This window comes from Tauraco erythrolophus, chromosome 24 (assembly GCF_009769465.1).
Source record: "Tauraco erythrolophus isolate bTauEry1 chromosome 24, bTauEry1.pri, whole genome shotgun sequence".
Lineage (NCBI taxonomy): Eukaryota > Metazoa > Chordata > Aves > Musophagiformes > Musophagidae > Tauraco > Tauraco erythrolophus.
Genome location: NC_141488.1, coordinates 6,409,586 through 6,434,041, shown reverse-complemented (window position 1 = coordinate 6,434,041; position 24,456 = coordinate 6,409,586). Strand labels below are relative to the sequence as shown.

At 67.9% G+C, this 24,456-nt stretch overlaps 1 protein-coding gene across 1 annotated transcript; it reads right to left on the bottom strand.

Moving 5' to 3' along the window:
• Positions 1-26: 26 nt before the first annotated feature.
• COL16A1 (collagen type XVI alpha 1 chain) lies at positions 27-21,000 on the bottom strand. The gene is made up of 70 exons (XM_086626253.1): positions 20,925-21,000; positions 18,797-18,859; positions 18,554-18,671; positions 16,659-16,782; positions 16,295-16,570; positions 16,128-16,208; positions 15,668-15,799; positions 15,198-15,251; positions 14,197-14,232; positions 13,740-13,766; positions 13,497-13,559; positions 13,277-13,318; positions 13,148-13,192; positions 12,868-12,903; positions 12,646-12,708; positions 12,462-12,506; positions 12,289-12,384; positions 12,074-12,112; positions 11,746-11,790; positions 11,456-11,491; positions 11,166-11,282; positions 11,029-11,064; positions 10,875-10,910; positions 10,685-10,795; positions 10,534-10,578; positions 10,396-10,431; positions 10,239-10,292; positions 10,002-10,118; positions 9,891-9,926; positions 9,663-9,770; positions 9,448-9,570; positions 9,318-9,371; positions 9,207-9,248; positions 9,092-9,127; positions 8,809-8,862; positions 8,672-8,740; positions 8,497-8,550; positions 8,312-8,338; positions 8,169-8,234; positions 8,034-8,087; positions 7,879-7,932; positions 7,736-7,789; positions 7,588-7,632; positions 7,375-7,491; positions 6,961-6,996; positions 6,631-6,711; positions 6,420-6,464; positions 6,004-6,048; positions 4,566-4,619; positions 4,408-4,461; positions 3,986-4,039; positions 3,824-3,868; positions 3,655-3,708; positions 3,519-3,554; positions 3,175-3,237; positions 2,928-2,999; positions 2,672-2,725; positions 2,534-2,578; positions 2,259-2,303; positions 2,097-2,150; positions 1,963-2,016; positions 1,778-1,828; positions 1,552-1,641; positions 1,400-1,435; positions 1,207-1,251; positions 912-1,100; positions 757-823; positions 493-669; positions 327-404; positions 27-229 (listed from the first exon to the last, which is right to left on the bottom strand). The coding sequence occupies exons 1-70, from the start codon at positions 20,998-21,000 to the stop codon at positions 27-29; spliced, it is 4,869 nt and encodes a 1,622-aa protein (XP_086482379.1).
• Between the last annotated feature and the right edge of the window lie 3,456 nt (positions 21,001-24,456).

The following is a 24,456-nucleotide window of genomic DNA, read 5'->3' as shown; positions in this document are numbered from 1 at the left end:
CAGAGGCGGGGGGCGCGGGGGGACCCTCAGCCGAAGGGGCCCTTGACGTTTTTGGGCTGGAAGAGGGGCTGCTCCAGGGGCACGGCGCCCAGGCACTCCGCTGGGCTGCAGTGCCCCGTCTTGCCCGGCTGCCCCGTGGCACCCGGGGGGCCGGGGATGCCGGGGATGCCCTGCTGTCCCACGGGGCCCGGGGGACCCATCTTCCCATAGCCTGGTGGCCCCTGGGGACCTGGAAGAGATGGAGAGAAAAAGGGAGGTGGCAGGGTAGGGGGCTGGCAGTGAGGCCCGTCGTGGGGCTGGTGGCCACGCAGAAGGAGGGGGCTCACCTGGGGGGCCCGGGGGGCCACTGTCCCCCATCATCCCCACGCCTTTCTCTCCTTTCTCTCCCTTGGCACCTGGCTCACCTGGAGGAGAGATGGATGGAGAGGGGTGAGACCCTGGCACAACATGGCACTTAGGGATACCAGGAATGCCCCGGGGAGCAGCACCTACCCCGCATGCCCGGTACACCCTGCCGCCCCTCTCTGCCAATCTGCCCTGGCATCCCTGGGGAGCCGGGGGGTCCTGGCCGGCCAGGCAGCCCGTCCTTCCCCGGGGGACCGGGTCTCCCTGGGGATGCCACCATCTCCACCGGGAAGTGCAGCCGGGAGGTATAGTACGCCATGCGCTCTGCAGGGAGAGGCAGCCATGCTCAGTGCCAGCAGGGACATGGCGCTGCTGGGGTGCGACTGGCCCTCACCCCCGCCACCCCGTTACCGTCGAACATCTTGCTCAGCTCCTGACGGATGAACCTCTTGATCTCGTCATAATTCACCAAGTCTCCCTGGGGGTACACACGAGGGGCCATCGCCACCGGGCCCAGCGGGCGCATGGGGTCCCACACCCTGGCTGGCACGGCCACCCCTCCTTACCATCATCCCTGGGGGTCCTGGCAGTCCGGGGCTGCCCGCTGGTCCTGGCGAGCCTGGGGGGCCCCTTTCCCCTGCAGGCCCCCGCGGCCCCACGAGGCCCATGGAGCCACTCTTTCCCGGCCCCCCTGGCATGCCAGCTCTGCCCTTCTCCCCAGGGTAGCCTCTCTCGCCAGGGGATCCAGCTTCACCCTGCGGAGACATGGTGAGACAGGGCTCAGCCTGGCACCCCTGGCCCCGAGTGGGGCTGCAGGACACTGGGATGGCCACGGCAGCACAGCTGGGCTTCTCCACTCACCTTCTGGCCAGCCGGACCCACAGTACCGGGTTTTCCTGGGGGGCCCTGGGGAGAAACAGAGGAGCGAGGTGGCAGGGATGTTCCCCACATGGGCACCCTCGGGACACCGTGGCTGGGCCAGGAGGATGCCAAGGTCCAGCCCTGGGTCATGCAGGGCAGGAGAGCTGCGGAGCCGCAGAGGCCACGCTCATACCTCTTTACCGACAGGTCCATCTGGTCCCTGCTCCCCCTGCGAAATCAAAGCGGGGCGGCGTGAGATGGTGATGAGCACGGTGCCAGTCTCAAGGTGCCCACTGCTCCGGGGTGCAGGGGTCCACATCGCCCCCCGCACCCTGCTGCACTCACCGGTGGTCCCGGGTGGCCGGGGGGTCCCGGCTGTCCTGGCATCCCCGGCAGACCTCGCTCCCCCGCGGAGCCCCGCTCGCCCTTCAGCCCCTGCAGGGAGGCAGGAGGGAGCCGGGAGCACCGGAGTCAGCGCGGGATGAGGATGGCGACCCCCAAACCCATCCAGTCCCCACATCCCGCAGCTGGGGCTGTGACGGGGCAGGATCCGGCCCCAGGCACTACTCACCACTCCCGCAAGGCCAGCAGGACCTGGCTGCCCTGGGCTGCCAGGGGGTCCCTGAGGGGCAGAGAGAGGGGTGTCAGCTGGAGGGGCTGTGGGCAATGCCCCCACTCCCTGTGCCGGGGGAGTCCCCGCCATATTATCCGCCATAGGCACCGTCCCCGTGCACCGCGGGGGCAGGTCCAACTTACGATGAGCCCCGGGGGTCCCTGCCGGCCTTGGGGTCCCATGGGTCCAGGGTCACCCTGGGGAAGGCAGTATGATAAGGGGTGGCGTGGGGCACAGGCGGCTCAGGGCTCCCGCACCCACCCACCCCCTCGCTCACCTCTGCTCCTGGCCGGCCCGTGCTCCCCGGGGGGCCGGGTTTGCCGCAGTCACCCTAAAAGGAGGAAGGGACAATGGTGGGCAGCATGTGGAGACCCTGGCCCAGGACTGATGTCCCCAGGGGTGTCACCATGAAGTGTCCCCCAGTGCCACCATCACTCACCTTTGGTCCTGGGAGACCTGGGTGCCCCGTCTTCCCCTTGAAGCCCTGGAGGGAAAAAAGAGTTGGGTGGGGGTCCCAGCTGCTGCAAGCAGACTGAGGCAGGCAACCCTGATCCCAGTCTCCACTGGGGACCTGGACCTACAGCACCGGGCCAAGGGGGATGCCCACCCACCCCATCAGGCTTAGCGTCCCCAGGAGCACATGGTGGGACAGTCCCGGCTCACAGTACCAGGCACCAAGCACTAGGGAGGGTGACAAGGAAGGCTGTCACTCACCGGAGGACCCATCATCCCTGGTGGCCCAGGGGGTCCGGGGTCACCCTGGGGAGAAAGAGACATGGTTTGGGGGTGTCCTGGGGGGGTTGCAGGGTGGTTGCCCCCCTGCTAGCACCTGGCAATGCCCCAGAGCCTCACCCGCAGCCCTGGCTTGCCATCCTTGCCGTCCAGTCCTTCCAAGCCAGCGGGGCCCTGCGGGGACAAGGTGAGGGTGTGAGAGGGTGGTTTGCACCAAGGGGCTCTGGGGGTCCCCAGGGGACCTGCTCTGGGCACCCCAGGCCATAGGAACAGGTCCCTGGGGAACAGGTGCAGCCAGCGGTGCTCCCCAGGAGCACCATGATACTGGTGGTCCTGCCCCCTCTGCCCCTGCAGGTGGCATGGGAGGGGGTCTCACCTGGATGCCTGGGGGTCCGGGGGGTCCAGGGGGCCCTGGCATCCCTGTGGGACCACGCATGCCCTCGCTGCCCTGCAAGAGCCACGGGATGGTCATGGGAGCAGCCGGGGCTGGGCACCCCTGGGCCGCCCAGCAGAGCAGAGGCCAAACCCGGCCACCAGCTGGGATGAGTGGTGCCACCACGCAGCCGCATCCTGGCGACACTCAACCACAGCACTCACCCATGGCACTCACCCATGGCACTCACCTTCTCGGCCGCGGGCCCCGGTGGCCCGGCTGGACCAACCTTCCCCGGGAAGCCAGGGGGCCCCTAAAGAGAAGAGGGGTGTTAAGCGAGGGGGGGGCATGGCGGTAGGAGCCCCGCACGTCCCATCGTCTCCAAACTCATTTTAAGGGGTTTACTGTGGGGCTGCTCTCCACACCCTGTCCCACGGGACACTCCTGTGTCAGTCTGGGAGAGTCCCCCATCCCCAGCCCTGGCTGGGTCCCCAGTCCCGTGGGGACACAGGGACATGGGTCCGGGCATCATTTTCCTGGCACACCCTGCTGTGCTGGAGCATTGCTCCGGCAGCCCTGGTGGGACATACTCACCGGTGGTCCTGGGAAGCCGGGCTGGCCCTGGAAACCCTGTGGAGAGATGAGAGCTGAGCCGGACCCCAACAGCCGCATCCTGCCTGATGGGGGTCCCGGGGATCCATGTCCCTGCGTGCCCCTCGGGGATGCTCACCTGGTCCCCCTTCTCGCCGGCACTGCCCGGGAGCCCGCGCTCGCCCCTCGGTCCCTGTGGAGGGAGGGGGTGAGGTGAGTGGGGAGCACCTCGCTGCACCCGCAGCCACCGGAGCTGCCCCCCATCCCACCCCACAGCCCCCTGGGAGCTGGTCAGGGTGGGCACCTACCGCTGGCCCTATGGGACCGGGGAGGCCGTCCAAGCCAGGGGGTCCCTGGGAAGGGGAGGAACAGGGTCAGACGGATGTAGCTGGAAGGGGCTCAGCCCCGGTGCCCACAGCAAGGGGGGCATCTGGGGGAGCCCACAGCCCCTCTGCCCATGGAGGACTCACCAGTTCCCCTTTCTCCCCGGGGGGGCCCACGTAGCCTCGCTCGCCTTTGATGCCCTGGGGAAGGAAGGAGATGAAGGTCCCACGAAGGACAGGGAATGAGCTGGGACATGGGGCACGGATGGGACATGGGGCATGGATGGGACGTGGGGGACAGATGGGGCATGGATGGGGTACAAGGATGGACAGGGAAAGATGGGGCACAGTCAGGGCATGCACAGGGCACGGATGGATGGGCATGGATGGAGTGAACAGACGGACAATGAAGAGTGGGACAGGGGCTGGATGGGACTGGGATGAGCCCTGCAGGGACGTGGTGTTGGGTGCCCACTGGGTCTCCCAACTGCCTGCCCCAGGGAGGGACGCGGGGACACACAAGGTGGCTGGGGGCTGGCACGTGCTGCCTGACACCCCATGGTACTCACAGGAAGGCCGGGGGGACCTGTCGCACCGGGGTAGCCAGGCTGCCCTGGAGGTCCCTGTGCAGGAAGAGGATGCTGAGCCACCTGCAATGCCCCAGCCAGGTGCCCAAAGCCCATGGGGCACAGGTGGCCCCCCCGTCGCCTCCTCCCATGCCACTCACCGGCTCCCCTTTGGCTCCAGCAAGCCCGGTGGGGCCGCGTTCCCCCTGGAGACCCTTTGGATGGAGAAGAAAGGAGCTGCCAGGGGACTCCTGTGGCCCCTGCCCGGGGCTGTGCCCACCTGGCAGCACCAACAGGAAGAGCGCGGGGACCGAGGACCTGGGCACAGCCCAGGGGGTCTGTGATCTCCACCAGCCCATGCCGGCCCCAGCCTGCCCAGCACCTCCGGGCACTGGGAAGGACCCGCTTGGCACCTGGCTGGGGTCCCTGCGCCCATGGCACCAGACCGGGCTCAACACACACCCAGACACAGGTCACTGCTGCCTGTGCCCCCCACGCTGCGGCCCATAGGCAGGACCCACAGGCAGCCCCGGTGCCATGGGAAGCTCTGCCCTGGGGGAGCTGTGTTGGGGTGCCCAGCTCCTGGCACCCCGGTCACTGTCCGGGACACACTTTGGCCCACAGCTCCAGCCTGGTGCCACCCGCTGCCTCCCTGTTCTCCCAGGGCACACCGGGCACGGGTGACACAGGTGACAGCTGGAAGCCCCCCAGGATCCGTGTCACGGGACCGCTGGGGCAGGTTAGTGGGGTGACGTGGTGCCGAGGCGGCGGAGGCTGGACAGGACACGCTGGCACACCGCAGAGCAACGACCCACACAGACCCACAGAGACCCACACAGACCGTGGTGTTACGGCGACATTAGTGGACGAGGGGACAGGAGCAGGACACAGCTGACACGGGTGAGGGAGGGCAGGATCCTCCGAGAGCCGCCGGCGCAGCCCCACCACCGCCTCGTGCTCGGAGGGAGCATGGGTGGGAGCAGGAGGATGAAGATGAAGATGAGGATGAAGATGAAGATGGAGATGAAGCTTGAGATGGAGATGGTGGTGGAGGCTGGCTGACCCCAGAGGAGCTGGAGACCAGGGCAAGGGGAGGATGAGCCCAGGCAGCACTGGCTGCACAAGGGGGTCCTCCTGGCCCCCATGAGGGGAGTCCCCAGGGGCAGCCAGGGAAGGGGCAGCAGCTGAGTGCCACCTCGTGCATGACGAGCTGTGACGAGCCGCGGGCACCAAGCCGGGGCAGCGGCTCCCTGACACACTGAGAGCAGCTGAGCTGAGCCAGCCCAGAGGCCGCGGCCATCTCCAGCACACCGGGATCCCACGGTGGTGAATGGCCCCAACACTGGGGGCAGTGGCACCAGTGAGTGCCAGCGCCAGGCCCCTGAGCTCAGGAAGATCATTCCCGAGCCTGCAGACCCCGGCTCTGCCCAGACCCCCTGCATGGGGATGGAGAAGGTGGAAATGGGAGGATGGAGATGGGGTGGAAGGGGAGGGGGACTGCTGGGTTGCGGCTGCTCCCGAGGGGACAGGGACAGGGGACACAGCCAAACCAAGCAGCAGCAACAGAGGGCACAGAGCAGAGCCGTGCGGGGTCCTTACGGGCAGTCCGGGTGCGCCAGGCGTTCCAGGAAAGCCCGGGGGGCCCTGAGGGGAGAAACAGGGAAGGTCACATCCTGGAAATGGCACCCGGGAGCCCGGGCTGAGCCCTTGGGGCACTGCAGAGCAGCTGGGCGAGAGCTAGCTTGGCCTCCGTCTCCCACCAAGCCGGGCTCCTGCTCCGTCTCCAGGTTGGCATCGTCTTCACCTCCATCTCCAGCCTCATCGGGGGTCAGCCGTGCTGTGCCATGCCACACCTCCGCCTTGCCACAGCCCCAGCCCTCTGCCCATCACCATGGCTTTGGGGCAAGGCAATGGACCCCTTTGGTGACTTGCAGTGGGGGCCTCCAAGCTCCCCAGATTCATGACATGATGCCCGCACAGCCCAGCAGCCCCCCGCCCCGGGCAGGGGTACTTACAATGGGCCCAGGTGGCCCCGGGGGTCCCCGCAGTCCTGGTGAGCCCTGGGGAGAGACGGCTGCGTCAGATGTGACCAGGGCAGGGGGACAGGGCCCTGGCCCTGCTCCAGCTCCGAGGGGCACTGGGGGACCAGTCACGGCCCCATGGATGCCAGGAAGGGCTGGGACAGCAGTGGAGTGGGGCAACACCGTGGGCGGGGAGCGCACCCACCTGCTCGCCTCTCTCTCCGGGGATGCCCGGGGCACCCGGCAGCCCGGGATCACCCACGCAGTCCGGGTCAGGGCTGTCACCCTGCGGGGAATGGGGATGCGTCAGGAGCCAGGGCTGTCCGTGCCCACTGCCCATGGCTGAGCCCTGCCAAGCCCCGCCAAGTGCCCCCCGAAGCAACCTCCGCTCCCCAAAGCCCCGGCTGCTCCTGCCATGGGGGTACGGTGCTGGGTCCTGCCCCAGTGGGGACCATCCCTGCAGCACCCTGGGGACCGGGGTGGCAGCTCAGCCCCTGGCACAGGGAGAGGGTGCTGGGCAGCATGGTTCACTCACCCGAGCCTCCTCCGCTCTCGGGAACTGGGCAAAGCACTGGAAGAAAACCCAGGAGTCACCTGGGGATCCCATGCAGGGGTGCACTGAGGGAGCTGCGGGGCACGGAGCCCCACATCCCGCACCCCTCGGACGCTCAGCACCCGCTGCTCCAGCCCCCGCACACAACAAGCCCGTCACCCTCCCTGGGGATCGCATTCAGGCAGGTGGGTGCTGTGCATGGCAGCCTGCTGGGCAGGACCAGCATGCCCAGAGCGTGCCCAGAGCGTGCCCAGCCCTGCAAGCGCCTGCTGCTTTGCACAACCGCACAACCGTTGCCCAGGGGCTCAGGAGCATCTCTGCACTTCACCCCGAAACCCATCAAGACCAGGGGTTTCTGGGTGCCAGGACTCCCACCCGGAGGTGGGCAACACTCACGCGGGCGCAGCTCTCGCTGCCAGGGGCACCCGGCATGCCCCTGTCCCCCTTCTCCCCCTTGACGCCGCTGGGTGCTTCGAAGGCTGCCTGCAGCTGGGCACAGTCCCCGCAGAGGGTCTGGGAGAAGGTGGAGGAGTCAGGGGTGTCCTGAGGGGCTTGGGGTCCCCTGGGCACTACCCACAATGGGAAGGTGCCCTGTCCTCGTGCTCTCACCTTCAGCACCTCGATGTTCCTCTCGGCCATGACAGCCAGCGGCCCCTGGAAGAGATGCAGGAGGGAAGGGGATGGTCCCCGTGCTGGGGATGGGGAGCAGGATGGGCAACCGTGGGGGGGATCTACCATGGGCACAGCCACTACCTACCAGGTCTCCAGCTGGTCCAGGCAGTCCCGGTAAACCGTTGTGCCCTGGCATCCCCTAAAGCCAAGGAGAGAGCTTGAAAATTTAAACCCTTCCCTAAAAGCTGGGCAGAATTTGTCCCCGTTCTCCCGCTGCCCATCGTTCACCTGGCGGCCTGGGGCACCTGGGGGGCCGGGGGGGCCGGGGGCTCCGGGAGGACCCTGCAACACCCCAAAACACAAATGGAGAGAGTCAGAGAGTGAGGTGGGGTGGGGTGGGGTGGGGGGGCTGGCGGGCACAGCACAGCGGGGCCAGCACCCACCTGTGGGCCCGGCTGCGGCTGCCAGGACATCCCGGTCCACAGTCCTGGGGCTCCCTGGGGCCGAGAGAAGGGCAAGAGCATTCAGCGGGGGCGAAGCAGAGCCGGGGGGTGCCCACAGGTGCCCGTGGTGCTTACCGGCATCCCGGCGTAGGTGGGGTCCTGGCGGGGGCCGAGCGGGCAGGCGCACTCCCCGGGGTCCCCCTGCGGAGAGAGGAGGTGAGGGCAGGGAGGGCAGCAGGGTGGCACGGGGGTACGGCTCGACCCCGACCCCCACTCACCTTCTCGCCCCGGGTGCCCTTCTCCCCCTGCGAGGACGAAAGCCGGAGATGGGCATTAGCAGGCGGCCCCTGGTGTCCCCCCCTGTGTCCCCCACCCACAGCTGGGTGAGCACCAGATCACGGGGGCTCAGCACCGCGCTGCCCGCTCTCGCAGGCACGGCCCCTCCACCAGCCCCCGTACGTACCGGCTGCCCGCTGGACCCGGGCACCCCAGGGAGCCCACGTGGCCCTTCGGGGCCCTGCGAGGAAGAAGAGGGTGAGGAAGCTCAGCTCCGGGCTCAAACTGGGCACAGCAGATTTTAGCCCGCGTCGAGGGGCCAGGGGAGGATGGCGATGCCCGTTCTGGAGGGCAGGACTTACCGGGGGCCCCGTAACGCTGGTCCCTGGTGGCCCAGGGGGTCCCACGGCACCTTTGGGCCCCAGAGATCCCTGCAGAGGAAGGACAGCAGGAGTGGGGGGGCAGGGAAGGGAGGGAGGGCTGGGGGATGCTCCCTTACCTTGGCACCTTTCTCTGCTGCCATCCCCGGGGGTCCCTGGGGTCCAGGAGAGCCCTGGGGCAGAAGAAAGTGTTAGGTCCCCCAGCAGCCCCAGCCAGCCCCCCTGCCCACCCAGCAAGCCATGGTGACACCACTGTCCCCAAGGTGCTGTGGCCAGGATCCCACTGCCATCACCCTCATCGAGGGGCTGATGCTGCAGGGGTGCGACCCCCCCAACTTGCAGGAACTGGGGGGCTGGTGGGTGCCCCATCTCCCAGGCTGGGTGGCCGAAAATGCTACATACAGGTGTCCCAGGTGGTCCGGTGCTTCCAGGCTCTCCCTGGGAAAAACAGAATACATGAGAGCTGGCAGAGCTGCATGGCATGGCATGGCATGGCACGGGCACCCCATACACCCACCTGCGGTCCTGGCTGGCCGATGCCCCGCGGTCCCGGCTCACCCTGGGAGACAGAGGGGCAGTGAGCAGCCCCGAGGCCCCCCCATATCCGTCCCCCCGCAGCCCCGCTCACCTGCAGCCCCTTCGGTCCGGCGGGGCCCTGAACCCCGGGCAGTCCTGGCTTCCCCTAAAACACACCAGAGTGAACCCCAAGGGCACGATACCACGGGACACCCGCGGTGCCGTGGGGAGGGGGCACTCACGGGTCTGCCAGGCTGGCCGATGCCCGGGGGGCCCTGGTCCCCTTTGGCCCCAGGTTTTCCCGGGATGCCAACCACGTCCGAGGAGTCCCCGTGCGGAACGGGACTGGGCTCGCAGGCGTCTCCCTGCACAGGAGGGGAGGTGGGGATGGGTGAGGGGTGGGTGACACCACGGTGACGGGGTGTGGGTCCCCATACAAGTTTGGAGAGGGTCTCACCTTCTCGCCTTTGGGGCCGGCCGGGCCCCTGATGCCAGGCTCACCTGACAGCCCCGGGACACCGGCCATGCCCGGGATGCCCGGGTCCCCAGGGCTGCCTGCATCCCCCTGGCAAAGAGCGGGGACAAGGCTGGCACGGGGCAGGGGGGCACACGGCACTCCTCCAGCCCCACAGCCCAAGGTGGGGAGTGTCGCAGCCCCCTCTGCCCCCTCCCCTGCCCCTCTCACCTTCTGTCCCTTCTGGCCAGCGTCGCCAGGTCTGCCCTGGGGGAGCAGGGAAACAGGTCAGGCCAGAGCATCCCCCAAAACGGGCACCCGCGAGCGCGGAGGGACACTCACCGCTCTGCCCGGGGGGCCACTCTGGCCCCTCTGCCCTGGTGGTCCGGGCACAGCCAGCACTGTCGCTGCCCCTTCCAGGGCCTGTGGCACAGGTGGGCACTGCCCGCATGGCTCACCCTGCAGAGGGGACATCCCAGTGGCTTCGGGGGCTGTAGCACTGCGGGGTGGGGGACCCGCAGCCCCCGCAGCTCTCCCCATCTCAGGGCTGTCCCATCCAATGAGTTGCACGGGTCTCACCTTCTCTCCTTTGAGCCCCCGCACGCCTGGATCGCCCTTGTCTCCCGGGAGCCCCTGCACCAAGAATCCGTGGCAGAGATGAGAGATGGCCCCCAGTGCCAGCTCCTGCCCCCCTGGGCAAGCAGCACCCACCCTGAGCCCCCGCACCCCCGCTCACCGGTCTGCCCATGGGTCCCTCCTGGCCACTGTCTCCCTGCAAGACACCAGGGTCAAGGTTGGGCTCCAAAGGAAGCCAAGGCTGCGCTGGCCCCATGGGGGGGATGAAGAAAGAGGGGTGGGTTTTGGGGTCACTCACCTTCTTGCCCTTGATGCCAGCCAGCCCAGGGAGTCCCATTTCACCCTGCTGAACACCCCGTGCGGTCACACACCCAGCACCCACATAGCCCCGGGGTGGCCGGGGTGCCCCTCTGGCACAGGAGATGGGGGGCTCAGCCCCATGTACTCACCGGCAGCCCTGGCTGCAGCGGTGCCGGTGCCCGCGCACCCTCCAGCCCCTCGGTGGGACCCCGCAGCAGCGCGGCGAGGATGTGGGCATCGCAGGACAGGCAGGAGTCCCCCTGCGAGGGCAGGGAGAGGGCAGGGCTCCGGGGGGCTGCCCACCCAGCGGGCAGGTGGGGTGGAGGGACAGACACTCACCTTCTCCCCTTTCATCCCCTGAATGCCAGGATCTCCCTGGGGAGGAAAGAGAGGAGCTGGGCTGGGCACTGCCAGCACGGGCCGGACAGTGCTCAGTGTCCCCCAGCTCTGGCTGGGGACGAGCCAGCCCACCCCTTGGACCCACGTCACCTACCCTGTCCCCTTTGGGTCCCATGGGACCAGGTCTGTCCTGGGGAAGGGGAAACGAAGAGGAGCATTAGGGATGCTGAGAGACCCTGCTCTGCCCTGCGCCCCGTGTGCCCACCCGCAAGCCCCTGGGTTCAGACTCACCGAGACTCCGTCCTTGCCGGGTGCTCCGGGTGCTCCCCTGGGTCCTGGTTTGCCAGGCAGTCCGGTGGCACCGAGCATCCCCTCGGAGACGGTGGGACACACCTCGCACGGCTCACCCTGCCCACGGGGACACGGAGATGCAGCCCAGGGCTGGGGGTTCCTTGGGGTGGCCCCCGAAATGCCCCAAGCAGCCCCAACCCCAGCAGTGCTGAGAGGAGCCGCTGTGCCCATGGCCGTGGCACAGTGAGGTGTGGCACAGCCCCCCCAGGCCCCCCTGCCCCTGCACCTACCTTGTCTCCTTTTGGCCCCAGGATGCCAGGGGGTCCCTGCGGGAGGAAGACAAGGGATGGGGCTGCTTCAGAGAGCCTGGACACCACGGTTTGCCCTGGCAATACCACCCAGCACCGCCACCAGCCATGGCACGGGACGGCCCCAGCCTCAAACGAGGCTGCCGGCTCTCCCAAACCCCTCTCCACGCCTGGGCTCCGATCCCGCTGCTGCTCTGGCCAAGCAACTTCGACCCCGAGCCAAGAAACCTGGCCCTGACCCCGGGCTTTGGCTCCAGGCTCGCGGTACTCACGGGCATCCCTGGCGATCCTCCGGGTCCAGGAGATCCTGAGCTGCCCTGGAGGCAGAGATGGGAGACCCTGAGCCCACCAAGGGAGAAACGCACGGCCCTCGGCACCCCCAGCACCCTTCTCCCCTCAGGGGGGTTTTCTGCCCCCCCAGACCAAGCCCTGGGCCACCCAGCTGGGGCTTGCCCAGCCGGCAGCACCGTGAGCCAGCGCTGACTCAGCTGCGGCGGATCCGGCTCCAGCCGGGGATCCCCGGCACGACCCACTGCCCACCGTGCCAAGCTGCCCATGGCAGGACGAGGGTGGTCGGGACCCCTTTTTCCCCTCACTCACCTTTTCACCCTTCGGCCCCGGGGGGCCACCAGGGTCACCCTGAAAGGGAGAGAGGACGGCATTATCCCTGCCCCAGCGCCCTGGCCAGCCAGCCCCATCACGGAGCCTGGGAGGGGGGCACCTCGCCCGCTCCTGCAGTGATGCCCACCCGCAGCCACCATGTGCCGAGCCAGGGATGCCACCTGGGCACAGCTCCACGGCAGGGGAGTCCTTACCGGCTTCCCTGGAAAGCCGATCCCCGGAGAGCCCGGCTTCCCCGGGGGCCCCGGCTCGCCAGCCAGCCCCTCAGGTCCCACGAGGCCCGGGTCACCCTGAAGGCGAGGGAGGTGTCAGTGCCAGCAGTGCTGCCAGGTGCCCCCGCTCTCCCACCCCCTGAGCCCTTACTTACCTTCTGGCCCTTGGGACCCACCACGCAAATCTCTCCAGGCCGACCCTGCCAGGAGAGGAGCAGGGTGTGAAGGCTCGGCACGTGCAGCACCATGCACGGCAGCGGGCAGGCTGGTTCAGCAGCCAGACCCCACTGCCCAGGAAGTGCCCCAGGGGATGCCCAGGTACCCCCTGGCATTACTCACATCGCGCCCCGGGCGCCCCGGCTTGCCCTGCAGTCCCTCGTCGCCCTTCTCACCCTTCTGGCCCTGCGGGACAGACAGATGTCACCCGTGCTGTCTTCCATGCCATCTCCCATGCTACCTGGGTTGGCACCGGCAGGTCCCAGCACCTCTGCCAGCATCCCAGGACCCACGGGGCAGTCATCCCCACTGTGATGCCAGGACCTGTGGACAGGCTGGACTCACCTTCTGCCCGTCGGTGCCATCTGTCCCCGGGAGCCCCTGCGTGAGAACAGTGTGGCAAAGTGGGTGCCCATGGGTAGGCTGGTGCAGGTGACCACGGGTGGGTTGGAGCAGGGCTTCCCTCCTTCCGCTGGCACCACAGCTCCTTTCACCCCACCACCACCCACCAAGATGCCTCCTCGGAGCCGGACCCCCACACCCCAGCCCGGGGTACACACAAGACATGGAGGGGGACCACCACCGGGACCCTGCACCATGGCCCCCTCCGCCGAGCATCACTTACCGTCTCTCCACGTTGCCCCTTCTCGCCCTGCGGCCCCTCAGCACACTGGGGAGGAGGAGGAGGGAGTGGGGTGAGGGGCGGCAGGCAGCACAGCCAAGGGAGTTATATGGAGGTTGGGGGGGGTCTCACCTGCACGGGGCCACCAGGGTGGGTGCGCACGCAGTCAGCGCCCTGCGGGAGGGGGGACACGGCTCAGGGGCTCTGCCCACACCAGCCATGGCAGAGGATGGGGGCCATGGAGTGCAGGAGGGCTCCCCGGGGCAGCGGGACCTCCATGTGCCAGGGACCCCTGCAGGGAGCACCCCTGGGGCAGGGAGTCCCTGCCGGGGACGTGGCTGGGGACACTCACACGGTCGCCTTTCTCCCCCTTGGCGCCGGCAGTGCCAGGGATGCCGCGCTCACCCTTCCCGCCCTGCAAGAGAGGGGAGGGGTGGGTGACGAGATGGGGCACGGGTGTCCCCATACCCACGCGTGTGCCCACAGTGGGGCCACGGCTCCCGGACAGGGATGCTCCAGGCACAGCCGAGGGTCTGCGTGGCCACATCCCTGTGGGCACTGGGCTCTGTGTGTCCTGGGGGGGTGACAAACCCACCTTTGGGCCCGGGGGACCGAGTGTGACCTAGGGAGAGAGGAAGAGAGGTGTCCCACAGGGCCCGGAGCCAAACATCAGCAGGAGAGAGCCCCGTCTCCACCGTGGTCCCCATCTTCCCAACACTGTCCCCAAGTGCCACTCCAGGAGCCCCACGGGGCACATGGGGTCCCAAACCCCCACCATACCCCCACCATCAGCCCCATGCCTCCGGCCAGAGGTTGCCATATGAATGGAGTCACATCTGGAAGGGATCAGAGACCTTCCCCGCAGCCAGATGTTGCCAGGCCTCGGGCCAGAAGGAGTCATGGGTCATGGGGGGCTGGCAGCAATGACAGAGCAGTGGGTGACACCCCTGGGCCAGCACCCTGGTGGCTTTTGCCAGCCCCAGCTCACAGCCCCAGCAGCAGTTGGGTTGGGGTCCCTGTTACCCGCCAGCACAGCCCAGTGGCACACTCACGTTTGCCGAGGCCGTCTGGGGCGAGCAGGGTGGGCACTGGAAGAGACAGGGATGGCAGCTGGCGCCAGCTCCATGCATCGCCCGCAGCACCCAAAACCCCACAGCACCCCCAACCCCGCAGCCACTGCCCCACTCCCCTGGGCACCCCAAAACCCACGGGGCTCATCCAGCAGTGTCTCTCCCCACTGACCCCGGGGTGTCCGTGGGCACAGGGGGATGCCCATGGCGGAGAAGGGAAAAGGCAGGAGAGCATCTCTCCCCCACCACGTCCCTGGGGAGGTGAGGAGAGCGGCCGGGCTGGCACCCGGCTCTCCCCGTGGCTTTGTGGCTTGACCACAGCTCCACCGTGCCAAACCAGCCACTCCGCCGTGCTCCCACGGGGCCGGGGCCAGGCAGGACGGGGGCTGCCCACATCCCACGCCTGGGTGCTGGCAGGGCTGAGCGCAGCCCCCAGGCTCCCGTCCCCCCCACCTCACCCCCTCGCTGAGTGTTCCCAGCTTCAAGGGGTGGACCCGTTTTCCTGCAGGGAGGTGACACGGAGCAGAGGGTGGGAAGAAGAGCTGGGCAGGCTTGTAGCCCCTGCAGCCCCCCAGCCCACGCCGTGGGACACAGTGTGCACCCCAGGGATCCCACTGCGGGGTCACAGCAGCCCTGGGGGGACGGGGCCAGGCAGGGACGGAGCATGGAGCATGCGGGAGACGCTTCCCGGCTCTGGCAGAGCTCCGGAGACGCTCGGAGGGAACAAAGAGGCCCTTGGCCACAGCTGGGATGGCTCCAGCAGCGGCAGAGACTGAAGTGGGGCCTCAATTCCTGCTCGGGGGAGCAGAGCAGCCGCTTCTGCGGGCGTCCCTGCAGCTCTGGCAGCAGCAGCAAGTTCCTGAATGCAGCGGGGACAGACCCAGCGCGGGGTGCAGATGGGCACCGGCACGAGGAAGGGGAGCGGAGCTGGGTGTGCCGGGACTGGTGCAGCCGGGCTGGGACACCTTCCCACCTCCCCTCACCTTCTCCCCACGATCTCCCTTCAGGCTGGTTCTCCCCGATGTCCTCGCTGGCTCCTGTGGAGAGAGCAGAGCACCCATGGGCGCTACCTGCCTGTGCACCCCTGGGTGATACCTCCCCATGCACCGCTGGGTGATGCTGCCTGGGGCACCCATGGGTGCGATGTGCCTCGGGTCGAGCCCCATGCCGGCGGCTCAGCCGGTGCAGACCGGCAGTGAGGCTGCCGCAGCCATCCCCTCCCTCCCTCCCCGGCCTCTGGCCGCCGCCAGCTCCCTCCCTCCCGTCGCACCGAGCCTGGCGCGGTGGAAAATGTGAGGCAGGGCTTTTCCAGGGGCTGAATCAACGTGGCTGCCGGCTCGGCAGCACCAGGCATCCGGCGTGGCGGCTGAGCGCTGCCCACCCCACGGGGCCAGGAGCACCCCACAACGGGACGGGCACTGTGCCAAGCCGCCAGCGGGATGCGGGAGCTCACCATGCCCAGCGGCTCCTCCAGGCAGAAGCAGCGGGTGTAGACCCGGCCCTCGGGCTGCGGCGAGATCTCGATGAGGTTGCTGTTCTGCATCAGCTCCGCTTGCCGACGGGTCTTGGGTGCTTCTGGAAGGCACTGCCAGGAGAGAGGGCAGTCGCAGGGGGCTGCCAGGGTGAAAGGCAGGAGCCTCAGCCCTGCCCGAGCACCCAGTGCAATTCAGGAGAGGGACAGATCCTGCACTGTGCCCTGTGCTGGCCATGGGGACAGGCACCGAGACATCCTGGGGCTGGTGGAGAGCTGCCCTGCGTCCCCGGCCACCACAAGCAGGAGGTGACGCACAGAGGAGCTCTGGCTCAGAGACCTGCCCTCACCGTGCCTCAGTTTCCCCTCTGGGGAAACCTCTGACTATGCAGGGCCATGCCAGGGTCCGGTGGGAACGGGGTGGGGGCTCAGGGGGACTCACCCCGCTGGCCGAGATCTCACAGCACCCCTCCTGCCTGGCCAGCTCGGCGTCGCAGTAGATCTGAGCTTGCTGGATGTCGAACTGCAGCGGGAAGGAGGCGGCGGGTCAGGGGCAGACACAGATCCTGCACCACAGGCAGAGCAGGTCCGCATGCCCTGGGCACTCACCCGGACCGGGGTGCCACGCACGGCGTCCAGCCCCAGGAAGGCGTTGCCCTCTGGGGCCAGCGCCCGCCGGGGTGCCAGCGGCTTGGAGGAGATGGAGGAGCAGTCGAGGTGGACGGAGACAGCGCGGCTCTGCACGGCCACCGCCACCTTGTGCCACCGCCCGTCGAAAAGGGATGCCACCGCCTTCCCCGCGAAGACGGCGCTGACGAATGCGGTCCCCGGTGCCCTGGCCTGAAACTCCAGGCTCTTCTCGGGGCCGTGCACGGCCAGGGAGAACTGGGCAGAGAGGGGACAACGCCACACTCAGGGTCAGCTCCCGGCTGCCCCTTTGCCACCGGTGCATCCCGCCACACCGGGGCCGTACCTGGGGGTAGCCCTGCTGGTCGGTGACCTGGAAGAGGTACCAGTGCTCCCCGGTGCTGTTCTTCTTCAGCAGCAAGGTGAGGATGAGGGTGAAGGTGGGAGGCAGCCCACGGGGAAACACCTGCCTGTGGAGACAGGTGTCAGGGGCAGCCGGACCCTTCACCGAGCTCCGACACTGGTGTTTGCACCGAGGCTGGTGGCAGCACCGGCCCCAACAGCCCCATCCCCACGGCACCTGCTGGCAGCATCACCCCAACAGCCCCTGCGGGTCCCGCTGGGGTCTGTCCCCATCAGTGGCACAGTGGATGCCATCGGGGTGGATCCAGCCCTGGCCCCCCATGGTAGTGCCTGGACCTGGAGCTGTTTGTGTCTCAGCCGGACGCGCAGGCTGTGGCTGCCGGAGATGCCAGCACTTATGCAACAGGAGCCGAACACGAGACGGGCGGCAGAGATGCTCCCTCCCACCCTAGTGCCACGTGGGGAGCGCACTGTCCCCCCCAAAGCGCAGCCCTGCATCCCTCGTGCCAGCCAGATGCACACGGAGAGCCCAGCCTGTCCCAGGCACCCCCAGCCACTGTCCCCATCTCCTGCCCACGGCACAGCCACCCTCTCCACCGCACACCCCCAAACTCGACCCTCCTGGGGCGGCTGCAGTGCCCGGGGCCATGCACTTATCACCATGGTATCGAATTTTGTCCCCAGGCAGGTGGGAAACGCGTCCCTGACCCCGTGGGCTCCACGGGACAGATGCTCTGGCACAGGCAGTGGGCAGAGGGCAGCCATAGTGCCCACCTCCCGCCAGCAGCCTGGTCCCCTCTGGTACGGCTGGGACCATGGCAGCTGTTCCCCAGTGGGACCATGCCCAGCTTGCCCACAGCCTGCTCAGCCACTGGAAATATTTGCCTCGGGCTCCATTCTGCTCCCGGCCTCGGCCCCACCACACCAGCAATTTTCCAAGCCACCGCTCTGGAGCCGGACCAAGGCAGGGGAGCGGGCCAGACCCAGAGGTCCCCTCTGCTCTCTGTGGGACATGGGACCGTCCTCACTGGGCAATGAGGAGCAGGGCCGGGGTGGAGGGCACCCATGGGTGCCCACCTGGAGCTTGCAACCTGGCTGCCAGGGCCACCCCCGCGCTGAGCACTCCCCAGCCTGGCTCTGGGCTGCCACAACCACCCGGCCAAGAGCAACACCAGCCTGGAGCATCCGCCGTCTCTGAGCCATCTGAGGACTTGGCTGCCCAGGTCACAAGCCAAGGCTGGGTCTCCTTCACCCTCAGGAAAGCCTCATGCCCTGTGCAGAGCTGTGCCAGCCCCGGGGCGATGTCAGGACAGGCCCGCTGGAGGAGGCAGGCGCGGAAACCACAGCAGCTTCCTCCAGGAACCGCTCCGGAGGACGTGGACCTGCTCCCACCTTGCCACGCTGCAGCATCCCTGCCAGCCCCAGCCCCGCGGGGCGACACGGTGGCGAGCACAGCCTCGGGCATAGCCCAGCAGCACATGCCGGAGACGATGGAACCGAGGGCCGGTGTCTATGTGCCTCCCCCAGCAGCCCCCCGTGGTCCCAGCAAACCCAGCGGCGCCTGCTTGGAGCTGTGCAGCAGTTTGAGCTTGTCTAGACCCTGGCGAGCGCCTGCCAAGCTGGGGAGAGCAGACACAGAGCAGCCACAGAGCCGCGGTTGCGTAAGGGCTGGCCACGACCCAGCCCAGCCGCTGCAGCCCATGATTTACTTTCTAGGAGGACGGTGGCTGGGGCAGCCCCGGGGCCACGGAGCTGCCTGGCCTCTCCAGCACGAGCTAAGGGCAAAGCCTAACAAGCTTTGCCCGGGTCCCGTCCTTAAAACACGTGGGGACGGTGCCCGGTGTCGCTCTGGCCACCCAATGAGCCACCTGCACTCACTGCGTGGGTTGGACCAGCGGCACGGCGCCCAGCCGCAGCACCACCGGCCCCCTCGGGTTGCGGATTTTCTTGACGGAGGAGATCTTCAGCAGGTCGAACCTTTTAATCAGGTTAAAACCTGCAGGACACAGCGAAGGAGGTGATACCTGACCCCATGCTCTCCAGGCAGGGTGCAGAGCCCATCCCTGGGGAGTCAGGGCTGCACGGAGCCCCCACCTGCAGGGCCAGAGGGGTTTTCCTTACCTGTTATGTTCTCGTACTTGTTCCCAACCAAATCCTCATCCCAGAGCTGCGGGCACAGCTCCCCTGCAAGGCAAATCAGCCGGTCACCGCCGTGTCCCTGGGGAGGCTGGTCAAGCAGGGTCAGACCATGCAGAGCTCCCCAAGCCCATGTGGGTCTCGGGGCACTGCCAGGAGCTCACCCCAGCCCCCTGGCCCCTCGAGGCCGCTGGCAGCCGTAGGGCAGCACGGATCCAGCAAACACAACTCCTGTGGCAGCGCCGGCTCCTTGCAGACAGCCCACCAGGAGCGAAGCAGCAGGTTTGGAAGGGCCAGGCGGTGAGCTCAGAGCTGGCCCCGGCCACCTCCTGCCGCAAGTTCACCAGGTGAAATGTTTTTCCCAGTCACTGCGTGTTTTGCCTCAAAACAGCCCCGCAGCTGGAATCGGCATCAGTAGACTTGGATGGGTGCCGCGGACACCCAAGGTGGGGAGATGGCACCCAGAGCTGCCCGCGGGCCTCCCCGTCCCATCCTGGTGACATCCCAAGACCTGGTGGCCCCAGGGGACAGGCGTGAGCGCCCAGCCAGGGGTTGAGCCGCAGGAAACACCATGTCAGTCGCAATCATGGGGACTCTGGTGTCGTTTGCAACCGCGCTGATATATTATTGCTTTAGCAGCATCAATCCACCTCCGCTGGATGCTACCAGATGTTGGGAGGTGTGAGACAGAGGAGGAAACAAGGAGGTATTGAAGGAGGAATTTGTTTTGTGTCTCAGTGCACACCAGCCCTGGAGCAGGGATGGCCCTTGCCAATTCCCCCATCTCTTCCTCGGCTCTTGGCCATTCCCGGGGGGTCACTCTGGCCCCCGCAGCCCCACTGCCCAAGAGCCCAGCACCACCACGGAGCTTCTCCCCCAGTCTGACCACTTGCTCACACGTGGCCAGCAGCAGTGTGGGGAGGTGCCCCTCGCCCTCGGGACCCCTGATACGGCAGCAGCAGCGGGGGCTGCAGTACCGGAGCCAGCCCCGCAGGCACGTGTGGCAGCCAGGGGCAGAGCTCCCTCCCGCCGGCGCTGAGATCATCCGCAGCAGGGCAGGGGGCGGAAAGCGAAGCATAAATCACCCCCGGCGTAATCTGCTTTGAAGCCTCTCCCGGCCCCAGCGCTGCCCTTAAGGGAAAAACCCATCTCTCCAACCCTCTTTTCCCTGACGAAGGGCCAGGAGCCCCGAGGCCACCCCATATGAGACAGTGGGTGCCAGTGCCGGCCGTGGGTTTCCTCGCATGGGCAAAGCTGGGCAACCTCCAGGCCCCCCCAGGACGAGCCACTGCTCCACCCTCACATGAAGACTGATGAAACCATGGCTTCGCTGCCAGCGGCTCCTCCCCGCCATCCGCCTTGAGCTCACCCGGAGCCGGGACCCACACAGCAGCCCCACAGCCAGGGATGCCTCGGCAGAGACCCCCCATGGGCTCATCCATCATCTCTCTGTCCCTGGCTGCATGGGGACAGCCCCAAGCCCTCCACCGTTGCCTCACGCCATGGCCAAACTCTTCTCACCTCGCAGCCGGAAGCCAAAACTCCCTTGGGAGCTCTGTGCATCCTCACCGCTTCCTCCAGCGGTCCTGGCTCACCTACAGAGCAGCCCCTGCTCGCTCCCGTCTGGACCCAGCTCCGGCACGCGCTGCCGGACCGGCCGGCGCTGCCTTTGCCGCCAGCTGGCAGCAAGCACCGCGTGGCCGGAGTGTGGCCAAGCCCGCTCCTTCCATAAACGTGGCCTGGGCTGCGGGGTGTCCCTGGCGCTCAGCTGCTGCGGGGGCGATGGCAGGGTGTCCCCGGGCTGGCTCCCCGCAGCTGGGCTCGCTCGGCCCTCCCTGGCCCCCTGCCCGCACGGGATGCTGAGCAAAGCCCACAGCCCGGCTGGCCGGCACTCAGCAGGGAGCCGATGTCCACAGCCACCGCTCTGGCTGCCAGCTTGTCCCTGCGTGCAGTCCTGGCATGTGGGGACCTGGCACGGCTCACGGCGTCCCCTGGCCACCTCTGCCCTGCGACCTCTGGGTCTGACCAAGCCTTCCCCTTCTCTCCCCAGAGACAGGCAAGGAGGGGGTCGCTCCCGTGCAGACCCCGAGCCCTCGCTCCTGGTGCCCCTTACCTTCTGCTGGCGGCAGCTCCTTCCCTTCGCAGGCACTGATGAGCCCCGCGAGTGCGAGGGCCCAGAGACCCCTCATGGTGCCCACGGCAGCGGCTCGGGGCCAGCCCAGCTGCCTGCAAGGGAGAGATCAGGCAGCAGCAGGACAAGCACGCGGTGGGCACCGGCCCGTGCCCCACAAGCTCACCCGCGCTGGGACATTGTCAGCAAAGCCACCGGCATGGAGTTGATGCTGACCCGCTCGGCCATGGCTCGGGCAGGTTTTGGGGGTCATTGTGGCCCTCGTCCACTGCTGGATGCCCCATCTGCTCCGCAGCCAGCCCAAGCCCCAGCACCCCGGCGTTCACGGGTTCAGTCAACCCCAGCATCCAGATTTACTCCAAACATCCGGAAACACGGATGCCCCAGAGCAGAACCGGGAGCAGAAGCGGGTGCCTCCTGCGCAGACACCCCCTCCCCGCCCCGGGAAGGTCTCGCTCCCTCCTGTTTTGTCTCCTGGTCCCGTGCGTGTCCCCTGGGGTGGCCCGAGGCCCTGCAGGTCACCCCGACCTGGCCTCCCCCCTGCCCGCTTCCTGCCACGAATCAAGGCAGGGCTCCGGCAGCGGGAACCGGGCGCTGGGACAGCGAGAGCGGGACGCGCATCCCCGAGCCTCCGTGCCCCGGCACAGCGGACAGGGACCCTCGTACCGGCCGCCCTGCCTCTGCCCTGCCCGCCCTCGGCTCTCCCGCACCCCCAGCTCTGCACCCCAGCTCCGCTGCCCGGCACCTCCCCCACAACCCCTGCCCCCCCCCCGGCTCCCCGCTGCTCCCTCCGAGCTCCCCTGGCCCGGCACCCCCTGCACCCACTCCCGCTCCCCCCCTGCACCCACCCCCCCTCCCCAAGCCCCCCACGGCTGCTCCCCGCCTTTCCTACCCCCGCACCCTCCGCACCGGCGGGTCCCCACGGCTCCGGGACGTCCTCCCGGACCCGCCCGCCCCGGGGCGGTGATTCATTACGATTAATTACAGGGAATCCCCCGTTCCCCGCCCGCCCGGCGGCGGGACCGGGCTCTGCCCCGCTCCCCGTGCCCGGGACCGGCAGCGGGGGGGTGCCCGGGGGGTGCCCGGGGCTCACCTGTGCGGCGCTCGGCAGTGCCCGCGGCTGGCGGGGAGGGAACGGGCGGCGCCGCGGGTCCGGCCGGTCCGGGACGGTGGGAGCGCGGCGGGACACCGGGAGTTCCGCCGCGCCGCCCCCGCCGCCTTCCCCGCCTCCCTCCGGGGGGGCCCGAGCCGCCCCCCGGCGGCTGCCCGCCCTCCGCCTCCCCAACTCGGAGTGGGGGGCCCTCGACCCGCCGCCCGCCTTCGCCTTCCCGCCCTCCTCCTCCTCCCACGCCCCTGGCAACTCCTCCGGCAGCATCCTTCCCCCTGCCCCCAACCGGAGGCGGGGACCCTTTGAGGGGGGCGAGCGGGGCGCCCCGATCCCCGGGATGGGGGTGACCCCCATGCCCTGGCTGCCATCCCGATGGAGCGGCTCTTCCTCCTCCCAGGAAGCAGAGGGGACTCAGGTGCTGGCACCGGTGACGGCATCGCTCGCCAGAACGGTTGTCACTGCGGGGAGGAAAGTGTCCCCCTCCGGGGATGCTCCTGTACTGGCACCTGCCCAGGCAGACCCCGCGGCATCGGGACAGCCAGAGCCCACCGTGCCACGGAGCTGTTGTACCGTCCCCAGTGCCTCGTGGCTCGGGGACAGTCCGGCCCAGGAGGAGGTGCCCGGGGTCAGAGCCCTGGCAGTGGCGGCACCGCTGTCCGTGCCTGGCAGGGCTCCCTGTTCGCCCCCGGCAGCAGAGCTCCTGATTTTCTAGAGCTGAACCAGCCTCTCCAGCAGCTCCAGGGCCGTGCCAGCCCCACCAAGCCCTGGAGGGATCTGGCACCCATCCTGGCTCACGCTGCCTCCGCGCCGCAGAGATCTGCCAACCCCAAAAGCTGCCCTGCTGCCCCCCGGGCCTGGCTGCCCAGCTTCACTCCAGCATCCTCCTCCCACACAAGCTGGGCCATCCTGAGCCCCTGCAGGCAGGCAGCAGGCAGGGAGCGGGCCCACCCAGAGCAGCCGCAGACCCACGCGTATTTGGGTCTGGGGGATGCAAAGCAGCCGCGGGTGTCCCTGGGTCCCCATCCCTGCGTGCCCTCTCCGAGGGATGCCCAGCAGACCACAGCACCACCGGGTCCCTGCTCAGCCGCTTTCCTCCCAAATTGCGATGAATCTATTTACACTGAAGCTTTACAAATGTGTGTTAGGGACGCATGCATCTCAATCAACGTGCTCTAATTAACAACTGATATTTATTCAGCCCGCGGTAAATAGGCTGTCGCGGGCAAACCAAGCGACGCGGCGTTTGAAGAGCGGCTCGACTCTGCCATTTATTCAGCCGACAGCTCCGAGATGTGGAGGCACAGCACTCAATGCTCCTGCAAGTTGCCTTCTGCAGTAATTAAGGGTAATTAAAGCAAGTGGGTATGAAATATAATGAAACTTTTATAATTCCTGTTTATTGGACAATTATTCGCCCTGCGCTGCTCTTTGTCTGTGGCCACTCAGCAGCAACGAAGCCCACACACGAGGACGAGTGGGGTTTGTGCATCTCGTGGGTGGGGTGAGCTGGGGCAGGTGGGACCTGCCCTCACCCCCAGCACTGGGCACGGCCCCACAGCCCAGCCTGGCCCCAGCCCACCCCACAGCAGAGCAGGGACCAAGGGCAGCCCCTCGCTAACACCAGCACGGCCAGCAGCTCCCAGGGCCCACAAATTCGGCTGTGAGCTGCTTTGGGGGGATTGCACCTCCCTCCTACTGCTCTTCCAGTGCCTCAGTTTCCCTCATTTAGGGTGCTCCCCCAGGTAGGTTGTCCCCAATCCAATGGCATGAAGGGACCCCGCTGGCCCTGGGAAGACGGGGATGTCCATGGCGTGGAAACCTCTGCTCCATGCAACTCCTGCTTCCCCTTGCTGTGCTGGCACACCGGATCGGTGTCTGTGGGGGAAGGAGGCCAGATCCTGCCCCCATAACACTCTGCAAAGCGGGGAGCAGTTTGTTTCCAACCCCTGTCAGGATCCCCTGGAGCGATGCCGAGCTGGGGGATGGAAAACAGGATCCTGCAGCCCCAGCCCACCGACCCGCCACGGAAAAAGCGGAGGCAAGTCGCGCTTCCAAGAAACAGCCGCACCAGCTGCCAAGAAACACGAGCCGGAGCAGAACCCGGCAATTTTCGGGCTGGAGACGATTTGCCTCCGACTCTGGGCGTCACGCGGCGGCTGCAGCAGTTGGATTACCGCGGGGCTCCCCGCCTCCCGTGCCAAGCTCAGCCCCGGCGCTGCCAGCACGGCCCCCCCAGACACCCCATTGCTGGGGGGCGAGGGCTGGGGTAACGCTGGCTGGACCCTGCAGCTCGCCGGCGGCTGCCGGCACGCTGGCCCGGGCAGCAGCGGGAGGGAATTCCTGTGGCGAGGATTTCAGTGGTTCAGCATTTATTTCTGCACCGATTTGGACACGAACCTCCCCAAT

What these genes read in the sequence shown, in the direction of transcription:
- COL16A1 (XM_086626253.1), bottom strand. Translation starts at nt 21,000, where the DNA reads ATGAGGGGTCTCTGGGCCCTCGCACTCGCGGGGCTCATCAGTGCCTGC. An exon ending in CCGGCAAGGACGGAGTCTCG is followed by an intron (nt 11,065 to 11,165) that starts GTGAGTCTGAAC and finishes CCCCTTCCCCAG; the next exon opens with GACAGACCTGGTCCCATGGG. An exon ending in CAGGTCTCCCAGGACCAAAG is followed by an intron (nt 2,151 to 2,258) that starts GTGAGTGATGGT and finishes TCCTCCTTTTAG; the next exon opens with GGTGACTGCGGCAAACCCGG.